This window comes from Hyperolius riggenbachi, chromosome 4 (assembly GCF_040937935.1).
Source record: "Hyperolius riggenbachi isolate aHypRig1 chromosome 4, aHypRig1.pri, whole genome shotgun sequence".
NCBI classification, from domain to species: domain Eukaryota; kingdom Metazoa; phylum Chordata; class Amphibia; order Anura; family Hyperoliidae; genus Hyperolius; species Hyperolius riggenbachi.
In genome coordinates, this window is record NC_090649.1 from 49,636,229 (window position 1) to 49,662,161 (window position 25,933).

The 25,933-nt window shown below is 46.6% G+C and overlaps 1 protein-coding gene across 1 annotated transcript in view; it reads left to right on the forward strand.

The window, feature by feature from the left end:
- Nucleotides 1-482: 482 nt before the first annotated feature.
- Nucleotides 483-25,933, forward strand: part of PAQR8 (progestin and adipoQ receptor family member 8) — a 104,741-nt gene continuing 79,290 nt past the window's right edge. Inside the window, exon 1 of the mRNA XM_068278998.1 lies at nucleotides 483-766. Within this exon, the coding sequence (XP_068135099.1) occupies nucleotides 765-766 (2 nt within the window). The 5' untranslated portion in view covers nucleotides 483-764. The remainder of the gene's footprint in view (nucleotides 767-25,933) is intronic.

Genomic DNA, 25,933 nt, shown 5'->3' on the forward strand with positions numbered 1-25,933 from the left:
ATCTCTCACAGTGATATGTTGCAGTGTAGTAGTTGTATATTGTGTTACGCTGTATCTCTCACAGTGATGTGTTGCAGTGTAGTAGTTGTGTATTGTGTTACGCTGTATCTCTCACAGTGATGTGTTGCAGTGTAGTAGTTGTGTATTGTGTTATTCTGTATCTCTCACAGTGATGTGTTGCAGTGTAGTAGTTGTGTATTGTGTTACGCTGTATCTCTCTCAGTGATGTGTGGAAGTTGTGTATTGTGTTATTCTGTATCTCACAGTGATGTGTGGAAGTTGTGTATTGTGTTACGCTGTATCTCTCTCAGTGATGTGTGGAAGTTGTGTATTGTTACACTGTATCTTCTCCTCTCCTGCCTCCTCCCCTCTCCTCCTCCTGGACTCATTTCACATAAACACACCCTGTTTGTGATCTGTTGGCTGTACACTCAGCCTTCTTCTGCTTTTCCCAGGGTGCCAGCCCCCAGGAGGGAGAGCGGATCTCTGGGGGGATCTGGTGCAGCAGCAGGTACCCTGCCTCCCTCTCTCTGTACTCTGATGTATGCCTGTGACATGCACACTGTTATTGCCATCCGATACCCTGCCCTACTGAAAGACAGCTAGCTCAAATTCTCCTCCTCTCCCTCCTGTGACCTGCCAGCATCCTACACAGCTGCAGCGTAACGTCCTCGTCTGCAGAGCTGACACTCGTATCCGCACTGAGAATCCGTCATGAATCAACAGGAGGAGAAGTGATCCCAAGCTGGGCTCCACCCTGTCCAATGTGAGTTCATCAGCATAATAACATTGACTTTGTGTACTTTCTAGGGATAACAGTTTGAGTTTTTATTTGTTGGCTTAAAGGGGAACTGAAGTAAGAGGTATACGGAGGCCGCCATATTTATTTCCTTTTAAACAATACCAGTTGCCTGGCAGCCCTGCTGGTCTATTTCTCTGCAGTAGTATCTGAATAACACCAGAAACAAGCATGCAGCTAGTCTTGTCAGATCTGACTTTAAAGTCTTAAACACCTGATCTGCTGCATGCTTGTTCAGGGGCTGTGGCTAATAGTATTACCGGCAGAGGATCAGCAGGGCTGCCAGGCAACTGGTATTGATTAAAAGGAAATAAATATGGCAGCCTCTGTATACCTCTAAGTTCAGTTCCCCTTTAATAGTTCATTTTGTAATAATGACATAAATATACATTGTTTTACTGATGGGCTGTAGTTGGTCTAGACATTAAAAACTAATATTGATTGTTAGTATAATAAAATATTGCTATCCCAATATATTTTGTATAGTTTGTTGGTATAACAATATATTATGATTATAAAGTTTGTTGGTATAACAATATATTGTTATTATAACAGTTTGTTGGTATTAAAACATGCTTTGTCATAGTAATACAGTTTGTTGTTACAACAATGTATTTTATTACACTATATAGTTTGTCTATAACAAACGATCTTATTATACAAAAATATTTTGTTGGCGTACTATCGTATCTGTTATACCCATATGTTTTGGCTTTTTAATATAGAGTATTGGTATAACAATAATCTTTCTTACACCAATGTATTTTGTATATTTTGTTGTTATAGCACAATTTTTTTGTTTACATAATACATGGTTGGTATAACATTATAAAATATATGTTATTGCCAAATTAAAGGACAACTGTAGTGAGAAGAATATGGAGGCTGCCATATTTATTTACTCTTAAACAATACCAGTTGCCTGGCAGCCCTGCTGATCTATTTGGCTGCCGTAGTGTCTGAATCAAACCAGAAACAAGCATGCAGCTAATCTTGTCAGATCTTACAATAATGTCAGAAACACCTGATCTGCTGCATGCTTGTTCAGGGTCTATGGCTAAAAGTATTAGAGGCAGAGGATCAGCAGGGCAGCCAGGCAACTTGTATTGCTTAAAAGGAAATAAATATGGCAGCCTCCATACACCTCTCATTACACTTGTTCTTTAAAGGGAAGGTCTAAGCAATTTAAAAATAAAAAATCCACTTACCTGGGGCTTCCTCCCCTGCGTCCCCCTGCGTGCTTCCTGTGCCCTTGCTGCAGCTCCAGCCCCTCTTTAACCGCTTTATTAGCTCTTTATTAGTGCCAAGCTGGTAACAATAATGATCACCTCTATATGTGTTTGGATTAGTTGTAACCATTAATAGACTGTTCTCCCCAGCCTTTACCTCTCTGACAATGCTGTCCCCTCCCCTGCTTACACCTCTCTGCCACTGCAGCTGTCCCCTCCCCTGATTACACCTCTCTGCCACTGCAGCTGTCCCCTCCCCGGATTACACCTCTCTGACACTGCAGCTGTCCCCTCCCTTGCTTACACCTCTCTGGCACTGCAGCTGTCCCCTCCCCTGATTACACCTCTCTGATACTGCAGCTGTCCCCTCCTCTGCCTACACCTCTCTGACACTGCAGCTGGTTCATCCCGTGCTTACACCTCTCTGACACTGCAGCTTTCCCCTCCCCTGCTTACACCTCTCTGACACTGCGGCTGATTCATCCCGTGCTTACACCTCTCTGCCACTGCAGCTGTCCCCTCCCCTGCTTACATCTCTCTGACACTGCAGCTGTCCCCTCCCCTGATTACACCTCTCTGACACTGCAGCTGGTTCATCCCGTGCTTACACCTCTCTGCCACTGCAGCTGTCCCCTCCTCTGCTTACATCTCTCTGACACTGCAGCTCTCCCCTCCCCTGATTACACCTCTCTGACACTGCAGCTGTCCACTCCCCTGCTTACACCTCTCTGACACTGCGGCTGTCCTCTCCCCTGCTTACACCTCTCTGACACTGCAGCTGTCCCCTCCCCTGCTTACACCTCTCTGACACTGTGGCTGGCCCCTCCCCTGCTTACACCTCTGACACTGCAGCTGTCCCCTCCCCTGCTTACACCTCTCTGACACTGCAGCATTTCCCTCCTCTGCTTACACCTCTCTGACACTGCAGCTGTCCCCTCCCCTGCTTACAACTATCTGACACTGCAGCATTTCCCTCCTCTGCTTACACCTCTCTGACACTGCAGCTGTCCCCTCCCCTGCTTACACCTCTCTGACACTGCAGCGGTCCTCTTCTCTGCTTACACCTCTCTGACACTGCAGCATTTCCCTCCTCTGCTTACACCTCTCTGACATTGCAGCTGTCCCCTCCCCTGCATACACCACTCTGACACTGCAGTTATCCCCTCCGCTGCTTACAACTCTCTGACACTGTAGCTGCCCCTCCCCTGCTTACAGCTCTCTGACACTGCAGCTGTCCCCTCCCCTACTTACACCTCTCTGACACTGCGGCTGTCCCCTCCCCTGCTTACACCTCTCTGCCACTGCAGCTGTCCCCTCCTCTGCTTACATCTCTCTGACACTGCAGCTCTCCCCTCCCCTGATTACACCTCTCTGACACTGCAGCTGTCCACTCCCCTGCTTACACCTCTCTGACACTGCGGCTGTCCTCTCCCCTGCTTACACCTCTCTGACACTGCAGCTGTCCCCTCCCCTGCTTACACCTCTCTGACACTGTGGCTGGCCCCTCTCCTGCTTACACCTCTGACACTGCAGCTGTCCCCTCCCCTGCTTACACCTCTCTGACACTGCAGCATTTCCCTCCTCTGCTTACACCTCTCTGACACTGCAGCTGTCCCCTCCCCTGCTTACACCTCTCTGACACTGCAGCTGTCCTCTCCCCTGCTTACACCTCTCTGACACTGCAGCTGTCACCTCCCCTGCTTACACCTCTCTGACACTGCGGCTGTCCTCTCCCCTGCTTACACCTCTCTGACACTGCAGCTGTCCCCTCCCCTGCTTACACCTCTCTGACACTGCGGCTGTCCTCTCCCCTGCTTACACCTCTCTGACACTGCAGCTGTCCCCTCCCCTGCTTACACCTCTCTGACAAAAAAAAACACAGCAAAATGTATTACAAAAAGAAACAATATTTGTAAAAAAAAACATTGGGGGAGCAATCACAGCCCACCAACAAAATCTCTGTTGGTGGGCAGAACATGGGGGGGTATCACTAGTGTGCTGAGTTGTACGGCAATGCAGCGATGCCTTAAAGCTGCAGTGGCCTAATTTGTAAAAAATGGCCTGGTGGTCACTAGGCGGGTTTAAGACAGCGGTCCTTAAAGGGATACTGTAGGAGGGTCGAGGGAAAATGAGTTGAACTTACCGGGGGCTTCTAATGGTCCCCTGCAGACATCCTGTGCCCGCGCAGCCATTCACCGATGCTCCGGCCTCGCCTCCGGTTCACTTCTGGAATTTCAGACTTTAAAGTCTGAAAACCACTGCGCCTGCGTTGCTGTGTCCTCGCTCCCACTGACGTCACCAGGAGTGTATAGCACAAGCCCAGTATGGTCTGTGCCTGCGCAGTACACTCCTGGTGACATCAGCAGGAGCGAGGACACGGCAGTGTTTTTCAGACTTTAAAGTCTGAAATTCCAGAAGTGAACCGGAGGCGGGGCCGGAGCATCGGTGAGTGGCTGCACGGGCACAGCATGACCATTAGAAGCCCCGGGTAAGTTCAACTCATTTTCCCCCGACCCCCCTACAGTATTCCTTTAAGTGGTTAAGGCTGGTTTCAGACTGTATTTTGGCTACAACGATGCGGTGTGTTGCGCCACATTACACCGCCAAAAACTCAGTCCAATCGATTTCGTGCTAGAATTCTATTGAAATGACGACCGGGAGACGCATTGTGACTCTAATCTCTGGAAGATTTGTTTATTATGATTGAATCGGTCAGATATTGATGCCGCAAATCAAGTAACGAAGGGATTATTCATCAGATACATGTTGTGAATCAGCGCCAGATATCTCTGATTGCAAGAAAGTCATATTTAGTGTTTGCTGACGAACGCAAATAGAAAAAAACAAATATTTGGAGAAAAGAGGCCCTGGGCTTTTCAACTACTTACAAAGTCCCATAAGGTCATCTTTCATCAAACATGTTATTATTCTGGTATAATTAGGGATATGTAGCCTAATATGGATGATCCCTTACTGATCCGCTGGGCTGTACTATGGACTAATGGCCTGAGTGGCCTCAAACGTTACAACGTAATGTAACCACTTTAAGCAGACCTGAACTCAGAACTTTCTCTCTGCCCTAAAAGATAAGCAACAGCATAATAACCTTTAGAGAAAAATATTTCTTTGTTACAGCTGATACAAAATCCTGCAATAAATCTGCAGTGTGTCTACTTCCTGCTTTCATGGAAGCAGACATAGGGTTAAAATCCTGTGTTTACAAATTAGCTGCTCTGCCATAGCAGATAAGATTCCTGAGCGGACACAGCTGTGAGATCAAATTACAGTGGTGATTAGTCACAGATGAGGGGGGGATTAGACCGGCTAAACTCTCTAAGGCAGGGGTCCCCAATTAAATTTACCTGGGGGGCCGCAGGAGGCAAAGTCAGGATGAGGCTGGGCTGCATAAGGAATTTCACAATCGCCGCCTCTGCCCGCCCCTCTCACTCTTCCTTCACAGAGAGGGGCGGGGAGAGGCGGCGATCCGTGCGGCGATTGACGTCAGGAGGGGCAGAGCTGAAGCTGAAAGCTCTGCCCCTTCCAGGAAATGCTGGCGGATTGCCCCCCGGGCAATTTGGGGGCTCTGCAGCCCTCGTTTAGAGGCGGGGATGCGGCGGATTACTTGGGAGCACTGAAGCAACTATAAGGAAGCTTTTACCAGCGAGGGCCACAAAATATTGTATCGAGGGCCGCAAATGGCCCGTGGGACGCGAGTTTGAGACCCCTGCTCTAAGGGCTTGTTCACATTGCATTCCGCTAATTTCAAAAATTTCACTTACCTGGGGCCTCCTCCAGCCCACCGTAGGCTTCGGGTCCGCCCGGTGTCCCCCTGGCTCCTCTCCGTGTCCCGCCAGTGGCTCCCGTTACCAGCGACACCCGGGCCAGGTGTTGGACCGACTCTTCCTGGATCCTGACGCTCGTAGTCATCACGCCGGCCGCTACATGTCATCACGCCGGGCGGTGTGACAGGCCTGCACATGTGCAGTTTAGAAAACCGTTCATGCGCAGGCCTATCATGCCAGCCAGCGTGATGCCGCATAGGGTCCGACGTGATGACGACAAGTGCCAGTATCCAGGAAGAGTCGGCCCAACACCTAGCCCGGGTGTCGCTGGTAACGGGAGCCGCTGGCAGGCAGGGGCGTCGCTAGCCCTGTTTTAGGGGGGCACGTGCCCCCAATCTGTCCTGGGGTGCCACGGATCTCCGCCCGGCCGCCCCCTCTGTCAAGACTCAGCGGCTCCCTCCAGCCGCCGCGTCACTGACAGTCTCAGACCTCAGGATCAGGCGGCGAGCCGGCGACCAATCGTGCGGGCGCTAGGACCCAGCGCCCGCACTGATATGCGGAAGTGACATCACTTCCGCATATCGAGCGGGTGCGTCCAGCGCCCGCTCGTACATCTGGTCGGGTCGCCGCTGATCCTGAGGTCTGCTGAGAGGTAGGGGGGGAGCGGCGGCTGCGGCGGCGGCGGCTGCTAGAGGGGGGGGCCTCCCTGTCACTCACTCACTCACTCACTAAAGGGGCTCCCTGTCACTCACTCACTCACTCCCTAAAGGGGCTCCCTGGCACTCACTCACTCCCTAAAGGGGCTCCCTGGCACTCACTCACTCCCTAAAGGGGCTCCCTGGCACTCACTCACTCCCTAAAGGGGCTCCCTGGCACTCACTCACTCCCTAAAGGGGCTCCCTGTCACTCACTCACTCCCTAAAGGGGCTCCCTGGCACTCACTCACTCCCTAAAGGGCCTCCCTGTCACTCACTCACTCCCTAAAGGGGCTCCCTGTCACTCACTCACTCCCTAAAGGGGCTCCCTGTCACTCACTCACTCCCTAAAGGGGCTCCCTGTCACTCACTCACTCCCTAAAGGGGCTCCCTGGCACTCACTCACTCCCTAAAGGGGCTCCCTGGCACTCACTCACTCCCTAAAGGGGCTCCCTGGCACTCACTCACTCCCTAAAGGGGCTCCCTGTCACTCACTCACTCCCTAAAGGGGCTCCCTGTCACTCACTCACTCCCTAAAGGGGCTCCCTGTCACGCACTCACTCCCTAAAGGGGCTCCCTGGCACGCACTCACTCCCTAAAGGGGCTCCCTGGCACGCAGGGCTCCCTGTCACTCACTCACTGCCTAAAGGGGCTCCCTGTCACTCACTCATTCCCTAAAGGGCCTCCCTGTCACTCAATCACTCCCTAAAGGGCCTCTCTGTCACTCACTCACTCCCTAAAGGGCCTCTCTGTCACTCACTCACTCCCTAAAGGGGCTCCCTGGCACGCACTCACTCACTAAAGGGGCTCCCTGGCACTCACTCACTTCCTAAAGGGGCTCCCTGTCACTCACTCACTCCCTAAAGGGCCTCCCTGTCACTCACTCACTCCCTAAAGGGGCTCCCTGTCACTCACTCACTGCCTAAAGGGGCTCCCTGTCACTCACTCACTACCTAAAGGTGCTCCCTGTCACTCACTATCGGGGTCCCTGTCACTCACTACCTAACTGGAGGCGCCTGTCACTCACTAGCTAACCTGGGGGTCCCTGTCACTCACTACCTAACTTGGGGGGCTACCATATTAAGGGGGCATTCTGCCTATTTATGTGAAATGCTGTCTATTTATGTGCCTCATGACTGCTGAATTTGTCTTGTTGGGGGCCTCATGATTGCTGAATTTGTCTTGTTGGGGGCCTCATGATTTGTTGGGGGCCTCATGATTGCTGAATTTGTCTTGTTGGGGGCCTCATGATTGCTGAATTTGTCTTGTTGGGGGCCTCATGATTTGTTGGAGGCCTCATGATTGCTGAATTTGTCTTGTTGGGGGCCTCATGATTTGTTGGGGGCCTCATGATTGCTGAATATGTCTTGTTGGGGGTCACATGATTGCTAACTGCGAGACTATGGGAAAAGCTGAATCCTTATCATATGAGACAATAGCATTAAACCTACTTTTTTAGCGTTTTAAAACAGAAAATAAAACTGGGAGGTTCTAAAAAATTGAATACATTTTTCAGGAGTAGGATGGATGAAATTGTTTATCTTCACAGTTTATTTTCAACTTGGATTTTCCATAATGTTCATGTATGAGTTAAAACGTTTGTACAGTATTTAGTTTAAATTGCTGTTGCCACTTTGCGATAGATAAGTGACTTTTGGGTTGCAGTTTGGGCACTCGGCCTCCAAAAGGTTCGCCACCACTGTCCTAATCTGATGTCCCACCATTGCTAGGTTCATGTAAATTTGTCTCCACCCGTTACCACACCTATATTCTGGTCCATGGCCCACCAATTTTTTGGTGCGGCACGATAATCACGCCGCACAACGTGATCGTCATATTTTTGGCACGCTAGCTGCAGTGTGCTGAATTCTGCTGCCTACAGTATGTACAGTATACGCTGTTCTCTAGTGCTTGCACTGTGTGCTGATTTACCTCCAGTGTGTACAGTGTAAGGTGTTACTCTGTGCCTTTATTGATTGTAAACCAGCTGTATTGTATGCTGATCCCTGCTACTTTCAGTATGTACAGTATTAGCTGTAAAGCCTGGTACACACATACATTTTTGATTAGCCAATTTTAGCTCTGTTCATAAAATTCATTGTCTGTTGGCCCACTTACTGCACGGGGGTGGGAAAATTGGGGGTCAGTGATTGACTAATCAAAATTGTATGTGCGTATACATCTTTGATCTATGCCTATACTGATTGTAAATGATCTAAATAAAGGACAGGGGGCTCCGTCCAATATTTCGATGGGCAGGCCCGTTATCCGTAGCTTACACCACTGCTAAGTTCATGTACATTTGGCCCCACCCATGGCCACGCCCACTCACCTCATGGCCACGCCCATTTTTTGCCTCCCCGCCTGGTGCCCACAGGTGCCACTGATCTCCAAGGACCCTAGAAACGCCCCTGCTGGCAGGACACGGAGAGGAGCCATGGAGACGCCGGGGGACCTTGCAGCCTATGGTCGCTTATTTGGCCTGACAAAGGGCATATTCAGCCCGAAACGGACTAGTGTCGTTGCCAATTCAACCATTATGCCAATTCTACTGTTTCTGCCAGCCAAACAATTTGAATACACCTTTATTGAGCCTCTTTATTCAAGTTACACAATTTTCTTTCTATTCCTTTTCACAAACGGATCATCAGGGGGCGCTGTATGGCTGATATTGTGGTGAAACCCCTCCCACAAAAAACTCTGAGGACCATGGTCCTGGCAGTTTCCTGTCTGTGAACCTTGTTGCATTGTGGGAAATAGCTGTTTACCAGGGGCGTAACAATAGACCCTGCAAGGGTTGCAGCCGCGGGGGGCCCAGAAGCTGCAAGGGGCCCTGTGGGGAGAGAAGTTTCCTTTCCCTGTCCTGAGAGACTGATAACTAAGGGCATAGAGAGAAAAAAACTTTCTGCTCTATGCACAATAGTTCTAATGACTGCATTTGCTCAGCCACTGATAACGAATAATACAAAGTATGATTGGGGAGGGTGCCCCATTCAAAGTTTTGGAAGGGGGGGGGGGCAGTAATTTCTAGTTATGCCCCTGCTGTTTACAAGTGTTTCCAACTGCCAAAAAGCAAGCAGCAGCTACATCAGCTACATCAACTGCCAGCAGTAAAAATGTCACCATGTGATAAATGTCAGAATGTAAATCAGGCAGAGGAAAGATTTTACAATGAGCAAACACTGACTAAATCATTTATACATATTTATTGTAAAAATGAAGCACTTTTTTATTACATTATTTTCACTGGAGTTCCTCTTTAAAGCAAAGTAAATGATACTTTATTTGAATCTTGAAGGAACGGACATTCTGGCCACAGTGTGCTGCGCTGGGCCTATCTCATCCTGTCCATCTCATATGGTTTTTGTACAATCACTTCTCAGCACACGGCGAGCACAATAGTCAGTATAAATGAGCTGTACTTAACTTCTTGGGCCCCAGAGCTTTATACCCCCCTTGTGACCAGGCCATTTTTTTTTACAATTCAGCACTTCACAACTTTAATGGTTTATTGCTCAGTCATACAACTTAGCACCCAAATTAATCGTACCCCCTTTTCTTCCCACAAATAGAGCTTTCATTTGGGGATATGTGATTGCTGCTGCGTTTTTCTTTTTTTTTTTATTATTGGCCCTACACTACCTTAGAAACATATGGCTGTGGCAGGGATCAGATTGTGAGCCCATCAAAGGGACAGTTAGTGACAAGACAATATACTCAATATACAAGATGTCAGCGCTATTTACATTTTTATTATTAACCATTTCAGCCCGCGGGGATTTTTCACCTTATGAATCAGAGCAATTTTCACCTCCCATTCATTCGCTAATAACGTTATCACTACTTAACACAATTTATTGATCTATATCTTGTTTTTTCCGCCACTAATTAGGCTTTCTTTGGGTGGTACATTTTGCTAGGAATTATTTTTTTATAAATGCATTTTAACAGGATTAATAAGAAAAAAATGGAAAAAATGTATTATTTCTCAGTTTTCGGCAATTATAGCTTTAAAATAATCCACACTACCAAAATTAAAACCTATGTATTTTATTTGCCCATTTGTCTCGGTTATGACACCATTTAAATTTTGTCCGTATCACAATGTATGGCGCCAATATTTTATTTGGAAATAAGGTACATTTTTTCTGTTTTGCGTCCATCACTACTTACAAGCTTATAATTTAAAAAATGTCCGTAGTATACCGCCTTCAAATCCATATTTCAGACCCTTAGGTAACTATTTGTCTTTTTTTTTTCTTTTTTTTTATTGTAATTTTTTTTTCCATTAAAAAATTTATTTGGGTAATATTTTGGTGTGGGAAATAAACAGTTAATTTTTAATGTTATTATATGTGTAAATTGTAATGTAAAAAATATGTAGAAGTAGTTTTACTATTTGGCCACAAGATGGCCACCTTGAGGTTTTCTTTCCTCCTTGTGCTTCTCGCTAACCGGAAGCACAAGGGGGACGCGGAAAATTTTACGTGCAGAAATACTGAAGCCTCTTGTAAGAGCGCTTTTTCTGCTGGGGACAGTGTGTGGGAGAGTGATTAGGGGGTGTGGCAGGGGTGTGGTGGGAGAGTGATTAGGGGTGTGGCAGGGGTGTGGTGGGAGAGTGATTAGGGGTGCGGTAGGGGTGGTGTGGCAGGAGAGTGATTAGGGGTGTGTGGCAGGGGTGTGGTGGGAGTGTGATTAGGGGTGTGGCAGGGGTGTGGTGGGAGAGTGATTAGCGGTGTGGCAGGGGTGTGGCAGAAGAGTGATTAGGTATATTGCAGGGGTGTGGCAGGAGAGTGATTAGGGGTGTGGCAGAAGAGTGATTAGGGATATTGCAGGGGTGTGGTGGGAGAGTGATTAGAGGTGCGGCAGGGGTGTGGTGGGAGAGTGATTAGGGGTGCGGCAGGGGTATGGTAGGAGAGTGATTAGGGGTGTGGCAGGAGAGTGATTAGGGGTGTGGTGGGAGAGTGATTAGGGGTGTGTGGTGGGAGAGTGATTAGGGGTGCGGCAGGGGTATGGTGGGAGAGTGATTAGGGGTGCGGCAGGGGTGTGGCAGGAGAGTGATTAGGGGTGCGGCAGGCGTGTGGCAGGAGAGTGATTAGGGATATTGCAAGGGTGTGGAGGGAGAGTGATTAGGGGTGCGGCAGGGGTATGGTGGGAGAGTGATTAGGGGTGTGGCAGGAGAGTGATCAGGGGTGTGGTCGGAGAGTGATTAGTGGTATGGTGGGAGAGTGATTAGGGGTGCGGCAGGGGTGTGGCAGGAAAGTGATTAGGGATATTGCAGGGGTGTGGTGGGAGAGTGATTAGTGGTGTGGCAGGGGTGTTTTGGGGAGAGTGATTAAGGATATTGCAGGTTTGTGGCAGGAGAGTGATTAGGGGTGTGGTGGGACAGTGATTAGGGGAGTGGCAGGAGAGTGATTAGGGATGTGGCAGGCGTGTGGTGGGGAGAGTGATCAGGGCTGCGGCAGGAGAGTGATCAGGGGTGCGGCAGGAGAGTGATTAGGGGTGTGGCAGGGGCGCGGCAGGAGAGTGATTAGGGGTGTGGCAGGGGTGTGGTGGGGAGAGTGATCAGGGCTGCGGCAGGAGAGTGATCAGGGGATCGGCAGGAGAGTGATTAGGGGTGTGGAAGGGGTGTGGTGGGGAGAGTGATCAGGGGTGCGGTGGGAGAGTGATCAGGGGTGCGGCAGGAGAGTGATCAGGGGAGCGGCAGGAGAGTGATTAGGGGTGCAGCAGGGGTGTGGTGGGAGAGTGATTAAGGGTGTGGCAGGAGTGCGGTGGGACAGTGATTAGGGGTGTGGCAGGAGAGTGATTAGGGGTGTGGCAGGGGTGCGGTTGGAGAGTGATTAGGGTGTGGTGGGGAGAGTGATCAGGGGTGTGGCAGGAGAGTGATTAGGATTGTTGCAGGGGTGTGGTGGGAGAGTGATTAGGGGTGTGGCAGGAGAGTGATAAGGGGTGTGGCAGGGGTGTGGTGGGGAGAGTGATCAGGGCAGTGGCGTAGCTAAGGAGCTGTGGGCCCCGATGCAAGTTTTACATCGGGGCCCCTCATGCACTCTATACCTAACAATTGATATGGTGCACCAAAGCCTGCCAATGGCAACTACAGTGTCTGACATGCAAGAAGGGGGTGGGGAACAGTTTGTTAATGATTACCACTAATCAGAGTATCTATAGCAGTGATTATTATGAGCACAGCACCAATAGATAGCTAATACTATAGTTGAGGGAGGGCCCTTCGGGGCCCCTCTTTCCCAAGGGCCCCGATGCGGTCGCAACCTCTGCACCCCCTATTGCTATGCCCCTGGATCAGGGGTGCGGCAGGAGAGTGATCAGGGGTGCTGCAGGAGAGTGACTAGGGGTGTGGTGGGGAGAGTGATCAGGGGTGCGGCAGGAAAGTGATTAGGGTTGTGGCAGGGGTGTGGTGTGAGAGTGATTAGGGGTGTGGCAGTAGAGTGATCAGGGGTGTGGTCAGAGAGTAATTAGGGGTGTGGCAGGGAGAGTGATCAAGGGTGCAGCAGGAGAGTGATTAGGGCTGTGGCAGGGGTGTGGTGGGAGAGTGATTAGGGGTGTGGCAGGAGAGTGATCAGGGGTGTGGCAGGGGTGTGGTGGGAGAGTGATTAGGGGTGTGGCAGGAGAGTGATCAGGGGTGTGGTCGGAGAGTGATTAGGGGTGTGGTGGCAGGGAGAGTGATCAGGGGTACGGCAGAAGAGTGATTAGGGTGTGGTGGGGAGAGTGATCAGGGGTGTGGTGGGAGAGTGATTAGAGGTGTGGTGGCAGGGAGAGTGATCAGGGGTGCGGCAGGAGAGTGATTAGGGTGTGGTGGGGAGAGTGATCAGGGGTGTGGTGGGAGAGTGATTAGGGGTGTGGTGGGGAGAGTGATCAGGGGTGCTGCAGGAGAGTGATCAGCAGTGTGGTCGGAGAGTGATCAGGGGTGTGGCAGGAGAGTGATTGGGGTGTGGCAGGGGTGTCCCTCTTTCTTATCTCAAAAAGTTGAGAGGTATGGTCGGAAGCAGGAAAAAAGGGTGCATATGGCTTAGGGCTCTTTCACATCAGAGCTTGCGTTGGAGAACGCTCAAAGCATACGTTTTGTTGTATGCCTTTTACTGCGTTTTGATATGCGTTGCACTGCAGTGAGTGTGCGTTTTTAATCCGTTTTCAATGCGTTACTGCACATAGAAAAACGCAGGTAATTTTTTTTTCTTTTAGTTGTCAACTTTCTACATTGTTCCTCTGTTGCATTCTGGGACTGATTGCCTGCGTTAACGGATTAAAAACGCGCATAGTATGCGTTTTACATTGACTAACATTGTAACGCATAAAGCTAGCGTTGGCCGAAAAACTGCGCCTGGGTGCAGTGTAACGCAACGCACAAAAAGGCTGCGTTATATGTGAAAGCTAAAATGAAAGTCTATGGACTTTCATTTCACCTTGGGTAACGCAAACTTTATCCTTTGCGTTGAAACGCAGAAAATCTGCCCTAATGTGAAAGAGCCCTGGACAAAAAGGGCGCCGCCATAGGCTGCAATGCAAAATATCGGCTATTGGGCGCCCGACAGAAAATTAGGGCACCCGAGAAATAGCGGTTGCAGGGATCGTGTTAACGAAAGTTTTTGTTTGCAGAATAAGGTTTATTACAAGTATTGTTTACAAATTTGTGTGTTTTATTTGTGTTTTACTTATTTTTTTGTTTTTAAATTTCGCTTTTTAGGAGGTTTTACTTATTTTTTCATTTTTAAATTTCGCTTTCAGGAGTATAACAAGTACATTTTCGTTTACACTTATTTTATGATTTTAAAATTCGTTTTCATGTGAATAATGCTTAAGACCGCTCCACGCCCGTGGGCGTGGCCGCGGCGGCAGCCCCAGGACCTCCTAAGGCCAATTGGCGTCAAGTCCTGGGGCTGCATTTTGCAGGAGATCGCACGCAGGCTGAGCGCACATCTCCTGCTTTGGGGGCGGAGCTCCGCCCTACCTTCAGTCTCCGAGCGGCGATCACCGCTCGGGAGACTGTTAGACGGCGAAACGTCTTTTCGGTTACCACAGCGCTGCGATCAGCAATAGCGCTGTACTGGGGACAGCCGTGTGACATGGATGTCCCCGTGGGGGACAAGAGAGCGATCGGCTCTCATAGGGTGAAGCCTATGAGAGCCGATCGCCATGATTGGCTGCCTGCGGGGAGGGAGGGAGAGAAGGAAAAAAATATAATAATAATAGATAGGTACATTTAATAAAATAAATAGATCAATATAAACAAAAAAATAAACACGGGAGGGCGATCAGACCCCACCAACAGAGAGCTCTGTTGGTGGGGAGAAAAGGGGGGGGGGGGAGGGGGGGAATCACTTGTGTGCTGTGTTGTGCGGCCCGGCAACTTGGCCTTAAAGCTGCAGTGTCCAATTAAACAAACAATAGCCAGGTCTTTAGGGGGTTTAACACTGTGGTCCTGAAGTGGTTAAATATCGTTTTCAACCTTATTGTATTAGAAATACACCGCTTTTGGTATTAACGTTGTTTTTAGAATTATAATACGTTGATTATAGTTTTCAGATTTATTATCTTACTAATATATTTCTTTTAATATTACCGTTGTTTTAGGATTTTTAATGCGTATGCGATTGTAAGGCTATTTATTCTTTTATACATATATAACTTTTTCTATTTATAATATCTTTAATGTGTATGGGATTTTAAGTCTATTTATGCTATTAAAAATATGTAAATTATTCTATTCATGTTATTTGTAGTGAAGTATTTTAACCACTTCACCACTAAGGGGTTTTACCCCTTCAGCATCCGAGCAATTTTCACCTTTCAGCGCTCCTTGTATTCATTCGTCTATAACTTTATCATTACTTATCGCAATGAAATGAACTATATCTTGTTTTTTTGGCCACCAATTAGGCTTTCTTTAGGTGGGACATTATGCCAATAATTATTTTATTCTAAATGTGTTTTAATGGGAAAATAGGAAAAAATGTGAGAAAAAAAATCATTATTTTTCTGTTTTCAGCCATTATAGTTTTAAAAAATGCATGCTACTGTAATTAAAACCCATGAAATGTATTCACTCATTTGTCCCGGTTATAAAAACGTTTAAATTATGTCCCTATCACAATGTTTGGCCCAATATTTTATTTGGAAATAAAGGTGCATGTTTTTCAGTTTTGCGTCCATCCCTAATTACAAGCCCATAGTTTATAAAGTAACAGTGTTATACCCTCTTGACATAAAAATTTAAAAAGTTCAGTCCCTAAGGTAACTATTTATGTATTTTTTTTATTGTAATTTTTTAGTTTTTTTTAAATAAAATTGGGGAGTGTGGGAGGTAATGAGTTAATTTTTAGTGTAAAACTAATGTACATGTATATGAAAAATGCTTTAGGGTGTAGTTTTACTATTTGGCCACAAGATGGCCACAGTAACTTTTTGTTTATGCGACTTGCAAGTACGCTTGCAGGAAGTCTTATGAGGCTGGGAAACGTTGTTTTTTTTTCACAATGATCGCTGCCGATCATTGTGGGGGCTTAGATCAACGAACGGGAACGGTTTTTCCCGTTCATTGATCTCCGGGCGAGTGGGCGGCGGCGTGCATGAGAGCAGGAGTGCGCGTACGAGTGAGCTGGAGCGCGGGCAGCGGCGGGAGCGCGGGAGGTGCGGATATCTCCATCCCTGGGGGTGAAAGGATGGAAAAAGGGACGGAGATATCCACACCTATGGGGGTAAAGTGGTTAAGGATTAAATATATTATTGTTTATATGTGTGTAATGGTGTTTGTGCAGTGGGGATGGTTAGGGTTAGGCACCACCAGGGGGTGGTTAGGGTTAGGCACCACCAGGGGGGTCTAGGGGTTAGGGATAGGTACAGGGAGAGTTCTGTGTGAGAGTAGGGTTAGGTATAGTTACAGTACAATATTTGTAATATATACAATTTATTAAATTATGTATATTACCACAAGGGGGGGGATCTAGGGGTTAGGGATAGGGAGAGATCTGTGTGAGAGTACAGTTAGGTATAGTTGCAGTAAAATACCTGTAATATCTACAATTGTATTACTATGCTTAATACAAGTGTAAATATTGTTTTTTGTTATGGACGGTATTTTGCCGTTTCATTTCCGTTTATTCAACCGATTTAGCACTTGATTTTCGTTTATAAGCTATAACTAAAAATACTGTTTTATATAAAAACTTTTAATTTCGGCTATATCCCGCACCCTTTTTTACAGGCTCCCTTTTTGTATGTACTTATGGTCACCCCTCCCCTGGTGAATACCAGTCAGTCTTTAGAAATAGGTGTCATCAATTTTAGCAATAACCTTCTCACTCATTTGTGTTTATGTTTTAAAACTCTTTTGTGTAGTTTGCAGCCAGGCCCAGATTTACATCACAGAAGCCTATAGGCACAGATTTCCTGGAGCCTTAGACTTCCCCCTCCATAAACCTATAAACCCCTGCTGAACTGCACCGCAAGTGTGCTCGCTGTCCCAGCTATCACTTCTCCCTTACTTCCCTTGCCTGTTATAGGTAGCTACAGGTATCCCTTAGCATTAGGTAGCCAGAAGTCCTCTCGGTAGCTAGTGGTGGCTCTGCCTGAAGGAAGATCTGGTGGTCAGTGGAATGCAGAGAGCTGGGTGAGTAATGCTGGATACACACGTTGAGATTTCTCGTTCGATTCCCGGGATCGAACGGATCGAATCGATTATTTTCAACATGCTCGATTCGGATTTCGATTGTTTCTGCCATCGATTTGGCATACTTAACATGCAAATCGATGGCAGAAACAATCTGAATCGATCATGTTGGAAATAATCGATTCGATCCGTTCGATCCCGGGAATCGAACGGGAAATCTCAACGTGTGTATCCAGCATTACCTCTCATTTACACACTACTCAGATTATGGTTAGTTACTCTGCTTATGGTAAATGCAGCCCTGTTTGCAATACAAAATTACACCAGCTATGTTTGTTCAAAGGAAATATATGTTGCGTTGCCTGCTTCTTAGTACTGTACAAGAAATGTTTTTTAGTGTTCTGTTGATCTCAGCGCAAGTGAGCTCAGACTAGTGGAAAACAATTTCTGTCTTGTGGAGCTGAATGCGCGCCATTGTTTTGTGCTAGCAGTCATGTTTTGTACATTTGCTTTGCAATTCTAAAACATTTGCCTTTCTGACCTCTGAGCCTTTTTGTATTCTTATAGTTCTCGGCTTTCTTGTTTATGAAACAGTCAGAAAAACTAGTTAAAGAATACAAAAACTTACAGTCAGGTGATTTTTCAGGCCGGTCGACATTCTTATTCAATGATTTTATTGAATCAGAGGAACACTTCCAATACCTATATATAGGAATGTAGCCACGCCCTCCCAGTGATACTTAAGGCGCGTACACACATGCGACTGTAGTCGTTTGAAACGATCGTTCCCCGATCGTTTCAAACGACGATCGTTTAAAAAAAAGCAGCCAACGACTATTAAGTCTAACGACGGACGAGCTAGATCGTTAGAAACGAACGATCTAGCTTGGCGGATTTTTTACGACGACGATCGTTTGCAAAAGTAGTACATCGTTGGAAACGGTCGTTCGTACCAGGCTTGACTTGCGCATTTCACTATTTCTCCATGGAACTTCTCATTTTTATGCGCAAGCGCAATAGTTGCTTTTACGTGATGTAACGTTCGTTCTAACGATGTGATCGTTACACACCTTTTAAAACTAACTTTACTTAGGTCGTTCTTTCATCAATTAAAAGTTCATTCGTCGTTGACAACGAACGATCGTTGTCGCATGTGTGTACGTAGCATAAGCTTAGGCTTATTAGCTATGCGGAATTCTTCCCTTCCCCCTCAAGCATTCTTTGTACTGGCTTTGGGACTCTCAGTAAACAAACGTTCCACAGAGCCGCACCTGACAGGATTTCAGAATGTAAATCCGAGTGAGGAAAAATTTTACAATGGGCAAACTCTCTCCATTACAGTTCCTCCTTAGTAAATATAATATGAAATACCAAGTGATACTGTAGACCTGTCTGTTGTCTGTCCAGGTTTTCTGTGGACTGTTTTTTTGACTTTTAAAGTGTCTTTCTGCGTTCTGATCACGTATCGATGGGTGACACGTCCCTGGAAACTCTGCTTTTGTCTTTTCCATAATCTTTATTTAGCAGCAGCAATTTTACACTTACAGAAAATACCCTGGTTGAGGCAAAGTCCCCTGAGCTTACCAGTTTAAACAGAGCATGAAATGACAGACTACAATAGTTCTGCAGTTGACCTTTACAGCTCTTGAGGGACAGAGATAAAACTGTGCGTTCTGATTTAATTTTCACATAAGCACTGTACAAATGACAGAGGCTGGACTTCCAACAGACCACAAATAAAGGGGAACTGTAACGGCTGTTACTACATAGATGGAGGAAGTCAGACGCAGAGGCGCACTTCCTCTAAACAGACATGAAGATCCAGGATCTCAAGCTTGAAGTAAAAAGCTTACAAACTACAAAAGAAGAAGATAGACAGCAGATTAGTATTATTATTAACTAGCTGATTGCCACGGCGTTGCCCGGGTATGTATTTGCCTGGTGTTGGGTCCGCCCACTTTTTCTAACCCTAACACACAATTACTCAATTACTCAATGACCAAGTTGCTTTGTGGTCTTTGGCATCAATAATTTGCATTGAAATGAAACAAATCTGATTGGCAGTTTGTCGCTCCACCCCCTTTTTTGAATTTGAACCCCAGTCACCCAATAACCAACTGAACCAGGTTTGTGCCATTAACAGTGCAAGAATGGCAGCAATTAAAGAACGGTGACCATACATCCCACTTTACCCGGGACAGGTCCCGGATTCGGGGTCCCTTGTCCCAGCTGCGCTAGGTCCCGGGAAATCTCCCGCATTTTGCCGCGCGATGTCCCGGCCTCGGGGCTCTGGACACCGTACGATTGCATGAACTGGCCATGGCGTCTAATAGATACCGTGCCAGTTTATAGCCCGCAGCCTCGCTCCAGCCTGCATAGTCTTCCGGCAGGCAGGGCCGGATTTCTGGGAAGGTCACAGAGGCCATGGCCTAGGGCGATAAAAATCAGAAGGGCGCCGGACTTGGAGAGATAAGAGGTCACATGTCAAAGTAAATCACCTCTCCTGCTTTGCTCTGGTCTGCCTGAATTCCAGAGATCCCTGCATCTCTCTTACTTGTGCAAAGTGTGTGTTATGGCAGTCAGCATCTGCTGTCACCTGTATGAAGAGAGGGGACAAACAATCTGCTGTGAGAAGAAAAATATATGGGCTCAAGTTGCAGAACTCTTGAGTTCCGATTCGTTTTTTTCATGCAGCACACATACACGGGCAGGAATTAGCAGCTCTCCCCCTCCCTAACTGATGTTAGTTTATTACTAGTAGGTCAGTGCTGTTAAAGACCTCAGATCTGTTTAATTTATGACTTTTTTTTTTCTCCTAGAGAATGACAACAACATTTTTTGTGCTACAGTTTAACTCTTTCCTGGCTTTTTTGCCAGCAAAGTACTGTGCTGACCATCAGTGAAAGCAGGATGTTTTGAAACAGAATGACAACTGTGTTACATTTATTTATATTTACAAAACAATCAATGCATCTCCTGCTGACTGTATATATAGCTGTGTGCCTAACATCTTGTATACAGTAACAAAGTCTGAAGACGGCTCATTAATTAAAGGCTCACTGTTTTTCTTTTGGTTAGCCAATAAAAAGTGTTATTCTGTTACAAAACTTCCTGCTGACTGATTTTAAGATCTGTCTTAAAGTGGAACTTCAGCCTAAACAAACATACTGTCATCAAGTTACATTAGTTATGTTAATTAGAATAGAGAGGTAATATAATCTCTTACCCACTCTGTTTTAAAAGAACAGGCAAATGTTTGTAATTCATGGGGGCTGTCATCTTTGTCATGGGGGCAGCCATCTTTTTGGTTGAAAGGAGGTGACAAGGAGCAGGAGACACAGTTCCAATTATCCTGTGTCCTGAGTACCCCTCCCAGCTGCACACTCTAGGCTTCAAATGTCAAATTCAAAATGTAAAATGCACAGCATCAGGGGAAAAATGCCCGGGCAGTTTTATTCTTTGCAGCTAAAAATGATGCTTTGGTAAGAGAAACAAAGTTCTGATGCTGTGAAACTGTTAAAGAAACACCAAGCCTTTTCAGTGCTGCTGAGTCGATTTTTAGTCCGGAGGTTCACTTTAAAGAGAACCCGAGGTGGGATTTAATTATGCTAGTGGGGCACAGAGGCTGGTTGTGCACACTAACACCAGCCTCTGTTGCCCCATGGTGTGCCTCCAGGACCCCCCTGCGCGCCGCTATAGCCCCCGCAGTGCTGACGACACACAGCATGTCGCCAGCTCAATGTTTACCTACGCGCAGTCTGTCAACTCCCCCGCCTCCTCCGTATCGGCGCTACCCGCCCGTGTCCCTTCCCTCCCGCTGATAGGAGGGAAGTGACGCGGACGGGTAGCGCTGAGGCGGGGGAGCGGCGCTGACAGACAGTGCATAGGTAAACATTGAGCTGGCGACATGCTGTGTGTCGCCAGCACTGCGGTGGCTATAGCGGCGCGCAGGGGGGTCCTGGAGGCACACCATGGGGCAACAGAGGCTGGTGTTAGTGTGCACAACCAGCCTCTGTGCCCCACTAGCATAATTAAATCCCACCTCGGGTTCTCTTTAAGTGCTAAATTGTCAATGTGTAAAGTACACCTGAGCTTATGCTGGGTACACACAATGCAATTTCTCACAGATTTACTGTCAGATCGACTATTTCCAACATGTCCGATCTGCTTTCCAATCAATTTTGTGAATGATTTTTCATAGAAGTGAACAGCAAATTGATCAAAAATTGAAATTAGATCAGACATGATGGAAATAATCGACCTGACAGTAAATCTGTCAGAAAATTGCATCATGTGTACATCGCATTACATTACATCTATGCCAGTGTGTGTAGTGTCGGATCCTTCTACTTACCTATCTTCTGTTTTGGATGGGCTTCTCTGCATTGTGCTGCACTATCCCCTATTTGTGGCTCTGACGGCAGCAAGTAGCACAGAGGATAAAGAAGCAGCGCTGTCCACTGGGGCTCCTTGTGATTTTGCACTCCTGTATGCATGTGCACAGGAGCCGAGGGAGTGTTATGGGTATGTGTACTTGACAAGTGCTGCTGAGTGCTCATATATGAGCATCATTTCTGAAGTATGCAAGCCCAGAACACTATCGCCTGCTGTGCATGCAGACAGGAGCGCAAAATTACATGGAGTGGACAGAGCATGTACTGCTTCTTTCTTGAACGGGGCAAAGCGGCAAAACAGAGGGGGGCCCGTTCAAACTAGTCAGAGTTGGACAGAATGGGGGGGGGGGGAGGGGGCAGATGGTGACAGCCGGCCTAGGGCGCTGGAAAGTACAAATCCGGCCCTGTAGCCGTGGATGCCCTTCAGTGCAAGAAAAGCATCCAAGCCCTCTTTAAATGCAGATATAGAGTTTGCCATAACTACTTCCTGAGGTAAGATGTTCCAGATTTTTACTCCATAGAGCCAAATTAATCCATGCCATGCACTGATGAGGATCAAACAATCCGAAACAGCCTGTATGCATGTTGGATTATTATGGCTCTGTACACATTAACAAGCTGACACATCATTGCATTCCAGCGGTTCTGGAGGTGTGTTTAGCTTCTAAGGGTAGAATGGTTAATTTGCATATATTCAGCAGTGGTGCCTGGGAGACATCTCGAGCTCACTCTAACCTGAATTATCGCAAATTCTTTCTGTTTTAGGAAAGCAAACTTTTGTTTTAGATTTTAACCACTCTCACTGTGAAGGAGCCCTTTCTAAATAGATGGCAAAAACTTTTTTCCTCCACCCGCAAACCATGTCCTCTTTTCTGCCGTACAACCCTAGGGACGAAAGGCTCATCTGCCAAGCTTTTGTATTGCCCTCTGATGTATTTGTACATGTTAATCAGGTCGCCTCTCAGTCTCCTTTTTCCAAGCTCAATAAGCCCAGTTTGTCCAGCCTTTCTTGGTGAGATCTTACATCCCTCTGATTAATTAAGTTGCCTGTCTTTGTACCTATTCCAGAAGGTCAATGTCCTTTCTATAGTGAGGTGACCAAAACTGTATCCCATACTTCAGATGTGGTCTCACAAATGATTTATACAGAGGGAATAGTATACTAGCATCTCAAGATATTATTTCCCTTTTTATGCATCCCAGAATTGTATTTGCTTTAGCTACTGCTGCTTGGCATTGTATACAATTGCCTAACTTGTTATCGATCAGTATTCCTAAGTCCTTCTATATAGACGTTTTGGATTTTTTCCCCCACATGCGGACAGACCTGGATCATCATCACTAGGCAAACCTAGGTAGTTACCTAGGACCTGGAGAGGGTCTAGGGGCCTGGTGGATGTTAGCCCCCACCAAATCTAACTAAAAAAGTCAGGCAACCATCAGCAGTGGGCAAAAATTGCTCACCCAGGGCCCTATTTCATCTTCCTCCATTTCTGCATGCAGGAATCCCATTTAAATGTGAACGAGCCCATTGCTCAGTCCAACTGCCAAAATAGCGTTGAAACAAGTAGGGGGGCTGACATCCCTAATACCCCCTTGCTGAGAATACCCCCATAAGGAGATGTACTAGTCCAAAGTCTGTCAGTTCTAATTTGTACGACTTACTGTAAGTGACAGGCACATAGGAAAAAAGTAATTTACAGTGCTCTGTGAGACATGTATATCTAATGCAGTATGTATGTATTTTAGCTTTTACCCAGGACTTCTTGCCTGGGGTGACAAAAAGGCTATAAATGGCCCTGCTACAAACAACCTGTTGCTTCCATCCATGGTTACATTGAACAACAGGAACAATAGGGATTAAAAAGCAGTGTTTACGTAAATGGCAGGAAATGATGGTATCAACGCTGCCCAATTTGACAACAAGTGTTGCGGACGGCGGTAAACGGCATGCAAGTGTCTGGGTGAACCGGCTCTTAGATTTATTTGTCCAGGTGAGTATGAATTTTTTATAAACATTGTCCCCTCTGCCTACCCCCCCTTCCCCCCTTCCCCACCTTTCAAAGCACTCATAGGCCTGATGAAAGGGACCCTGTGCAGTAGCAAATAAATTAAATCTGGACTTACCTGGGGCTTCCTCCAGCCCCCCCATAGCCCATGAGGTCTTCCGGCATCCTCTTGGTCCCTTCCGTGAACAGCTGACGGCTCCGGTAATCCGGCGACTCTGGCTGCGCGCCATCATGCTGGTCGTCGTATAGTCCTGCGTATGCGCAGTTCCTTAAAGACTGAACCGCGCATGCGCAGGACACTTATGGCAACCAGCGTGATGATGTACTGGGGGCGCGCACACGCCACTGGAGCCGAAGTCACTGGATTGCCGGAGCCGTCAGCCGTTCACAGAAGGACTAAGAGGATTCCAGGGGACCTTGCGGGCTATGGGGGCTGGAGGAAGGCCCAGGTAAGTCCAGATATCAATTATTTGCCACTGCACAGGGTCCCTTTAAACTGCTTATACCAGAACCTCAATTGGGGTTGAAAAACAAAATGAAAAAAAAAAAAGTATTTTTTTCCCGCTAGAAGCAGCTCACTTATCGGCGCGCTGATCTCGTCACATAAATACTGAGGTTTATGTCTCTCTATCCCTCAGCCTTAGAAGGATTATATGTTTGGATATAACAAGATGAGGAGTTGGCAGAGTCTTTTCAAACAAGGTGGTGTCTTGTCAGAGTCATGTCGCTGGATCAGCATCCGCAGGTCTCTCCTGCTCCTAATTAACTCCTCTGGATCTCTCTCTCCCCCCCGCCCCCCCAACATCACCTTTGAAGTGACAGTTGTGAAGTTGCTGTGACAACCCGGGCTGGGTGAGCATGTTCTAAGGGAAGCGGCTTGTATCTGCAATGATGGGGCATTGTACTGCACCACATGAAAGCTCTCCTATAACGCTACATACTCACCTCGCGACGCAGGAAAATGGACTAGGCAACGTCTCCCTGACGACAAGTGCTCCCCAATCCATCTTCTGATTGGTGGGTATGCACGACATCACATGACATTACACGACGGGCGCAAGCGAAACTTCAAGCCATCGCTGTACTTTGCGCTGGAGTCGTTGGGGATCTTAACCTCCGTGACGACCCAGAGCTATGGTCGGGTAGCCGCCGGAGGCTCTATGCAGAGCAATGCGCGCAGCGGTCATTTCAGCTCACCTCCCGGGGGATCCCGACATTCTTCTTCCGCTACTCCGAAGCTCTGCTTTCCCCTGATGAGATCACCGTCTGTCGTCATGACGACAACCGGCAATCTCAATTTAGGGTTACCCTCCGGAGGACGGAGGGAAAACTGCAGCTCTGGAGCCCAGAAAGGTGCGTAAGTGCTGGAGCTGCTGCAGATTCTCTGCTGGTGTGATTTTTTTTCATGATTTTAGCGTCATGAAAATTTTTAACCACTTTTAAACTCTAAAATCTGAAGATGTTGTAACCCCCAAATGAAGATTACAAAATATTATTGCAGATTTGCCTTCTGAAAAATGGCCACAAGATGGCAGCACTGAATATCTAGCAACCAGGTGATACCTGAGCAAGATACAGAGTAACAGATTTGGATTACAATATTTACATCAACTCTAATTCAGGGTTCATTCAGCTTCAACAACAAAGTGCAAATATCTATTGTAGTGGGAAGGTGTTGATGGTATAGAGGCGTGCATCGGTCACTTTATCTTTTATTTTTTTTTATCTTTATTTTACTTTAACCACTTCACCACTGAAGGGTTTTACCCCTTGAACACCAGAGCAATTTTCACCTTTCAGCGCTCCTTCCATTCATTTGTCTATAACTTTATTATTACTTATCGCAATGAAATGAACTATATCTTGTTTTTTTCGCCACCAATTAGGCTTTCTTTAGGTGGGACATTATGCCAAGAATTATTTTATTCTAAATGTGTTTTAATGGGAAAATAGGAAAATATGTGGGAAAAAATTATTATTTTTCAGTTTTCGGCCATTATAGTTTTTAAATAATGCATGCTACTGTAATTAAAACCCATGAAATGTATTGTCCCGGTTGTAAAACCATTTAAATTATGTCCCTATCACAATGTTTGGTGCCAATATTTTATTTGGAAATAAAGGTGCATTTTTTTCAGTTTTGCATCCATCCCTAATTACAAGCCCGAAGTTTATAAAGTAACAGTGTTATACCCTCTTGACATAAATATTTAAAAAGTTCAGACCCTAAGGTAACTATTTATGTGTTTTTGTTTTTTTATTGTATTTTTTTTTTATATATTACAAAAAAAATAAAAATTGGGGAGTGTGGGAGGTAATGAGTTAATTTATTGTGTAAAACTAATGTGTTTGTATATGTAAAATGCTTTAGGGTGTAGTTTTACTATTTGGCCTCAAGATG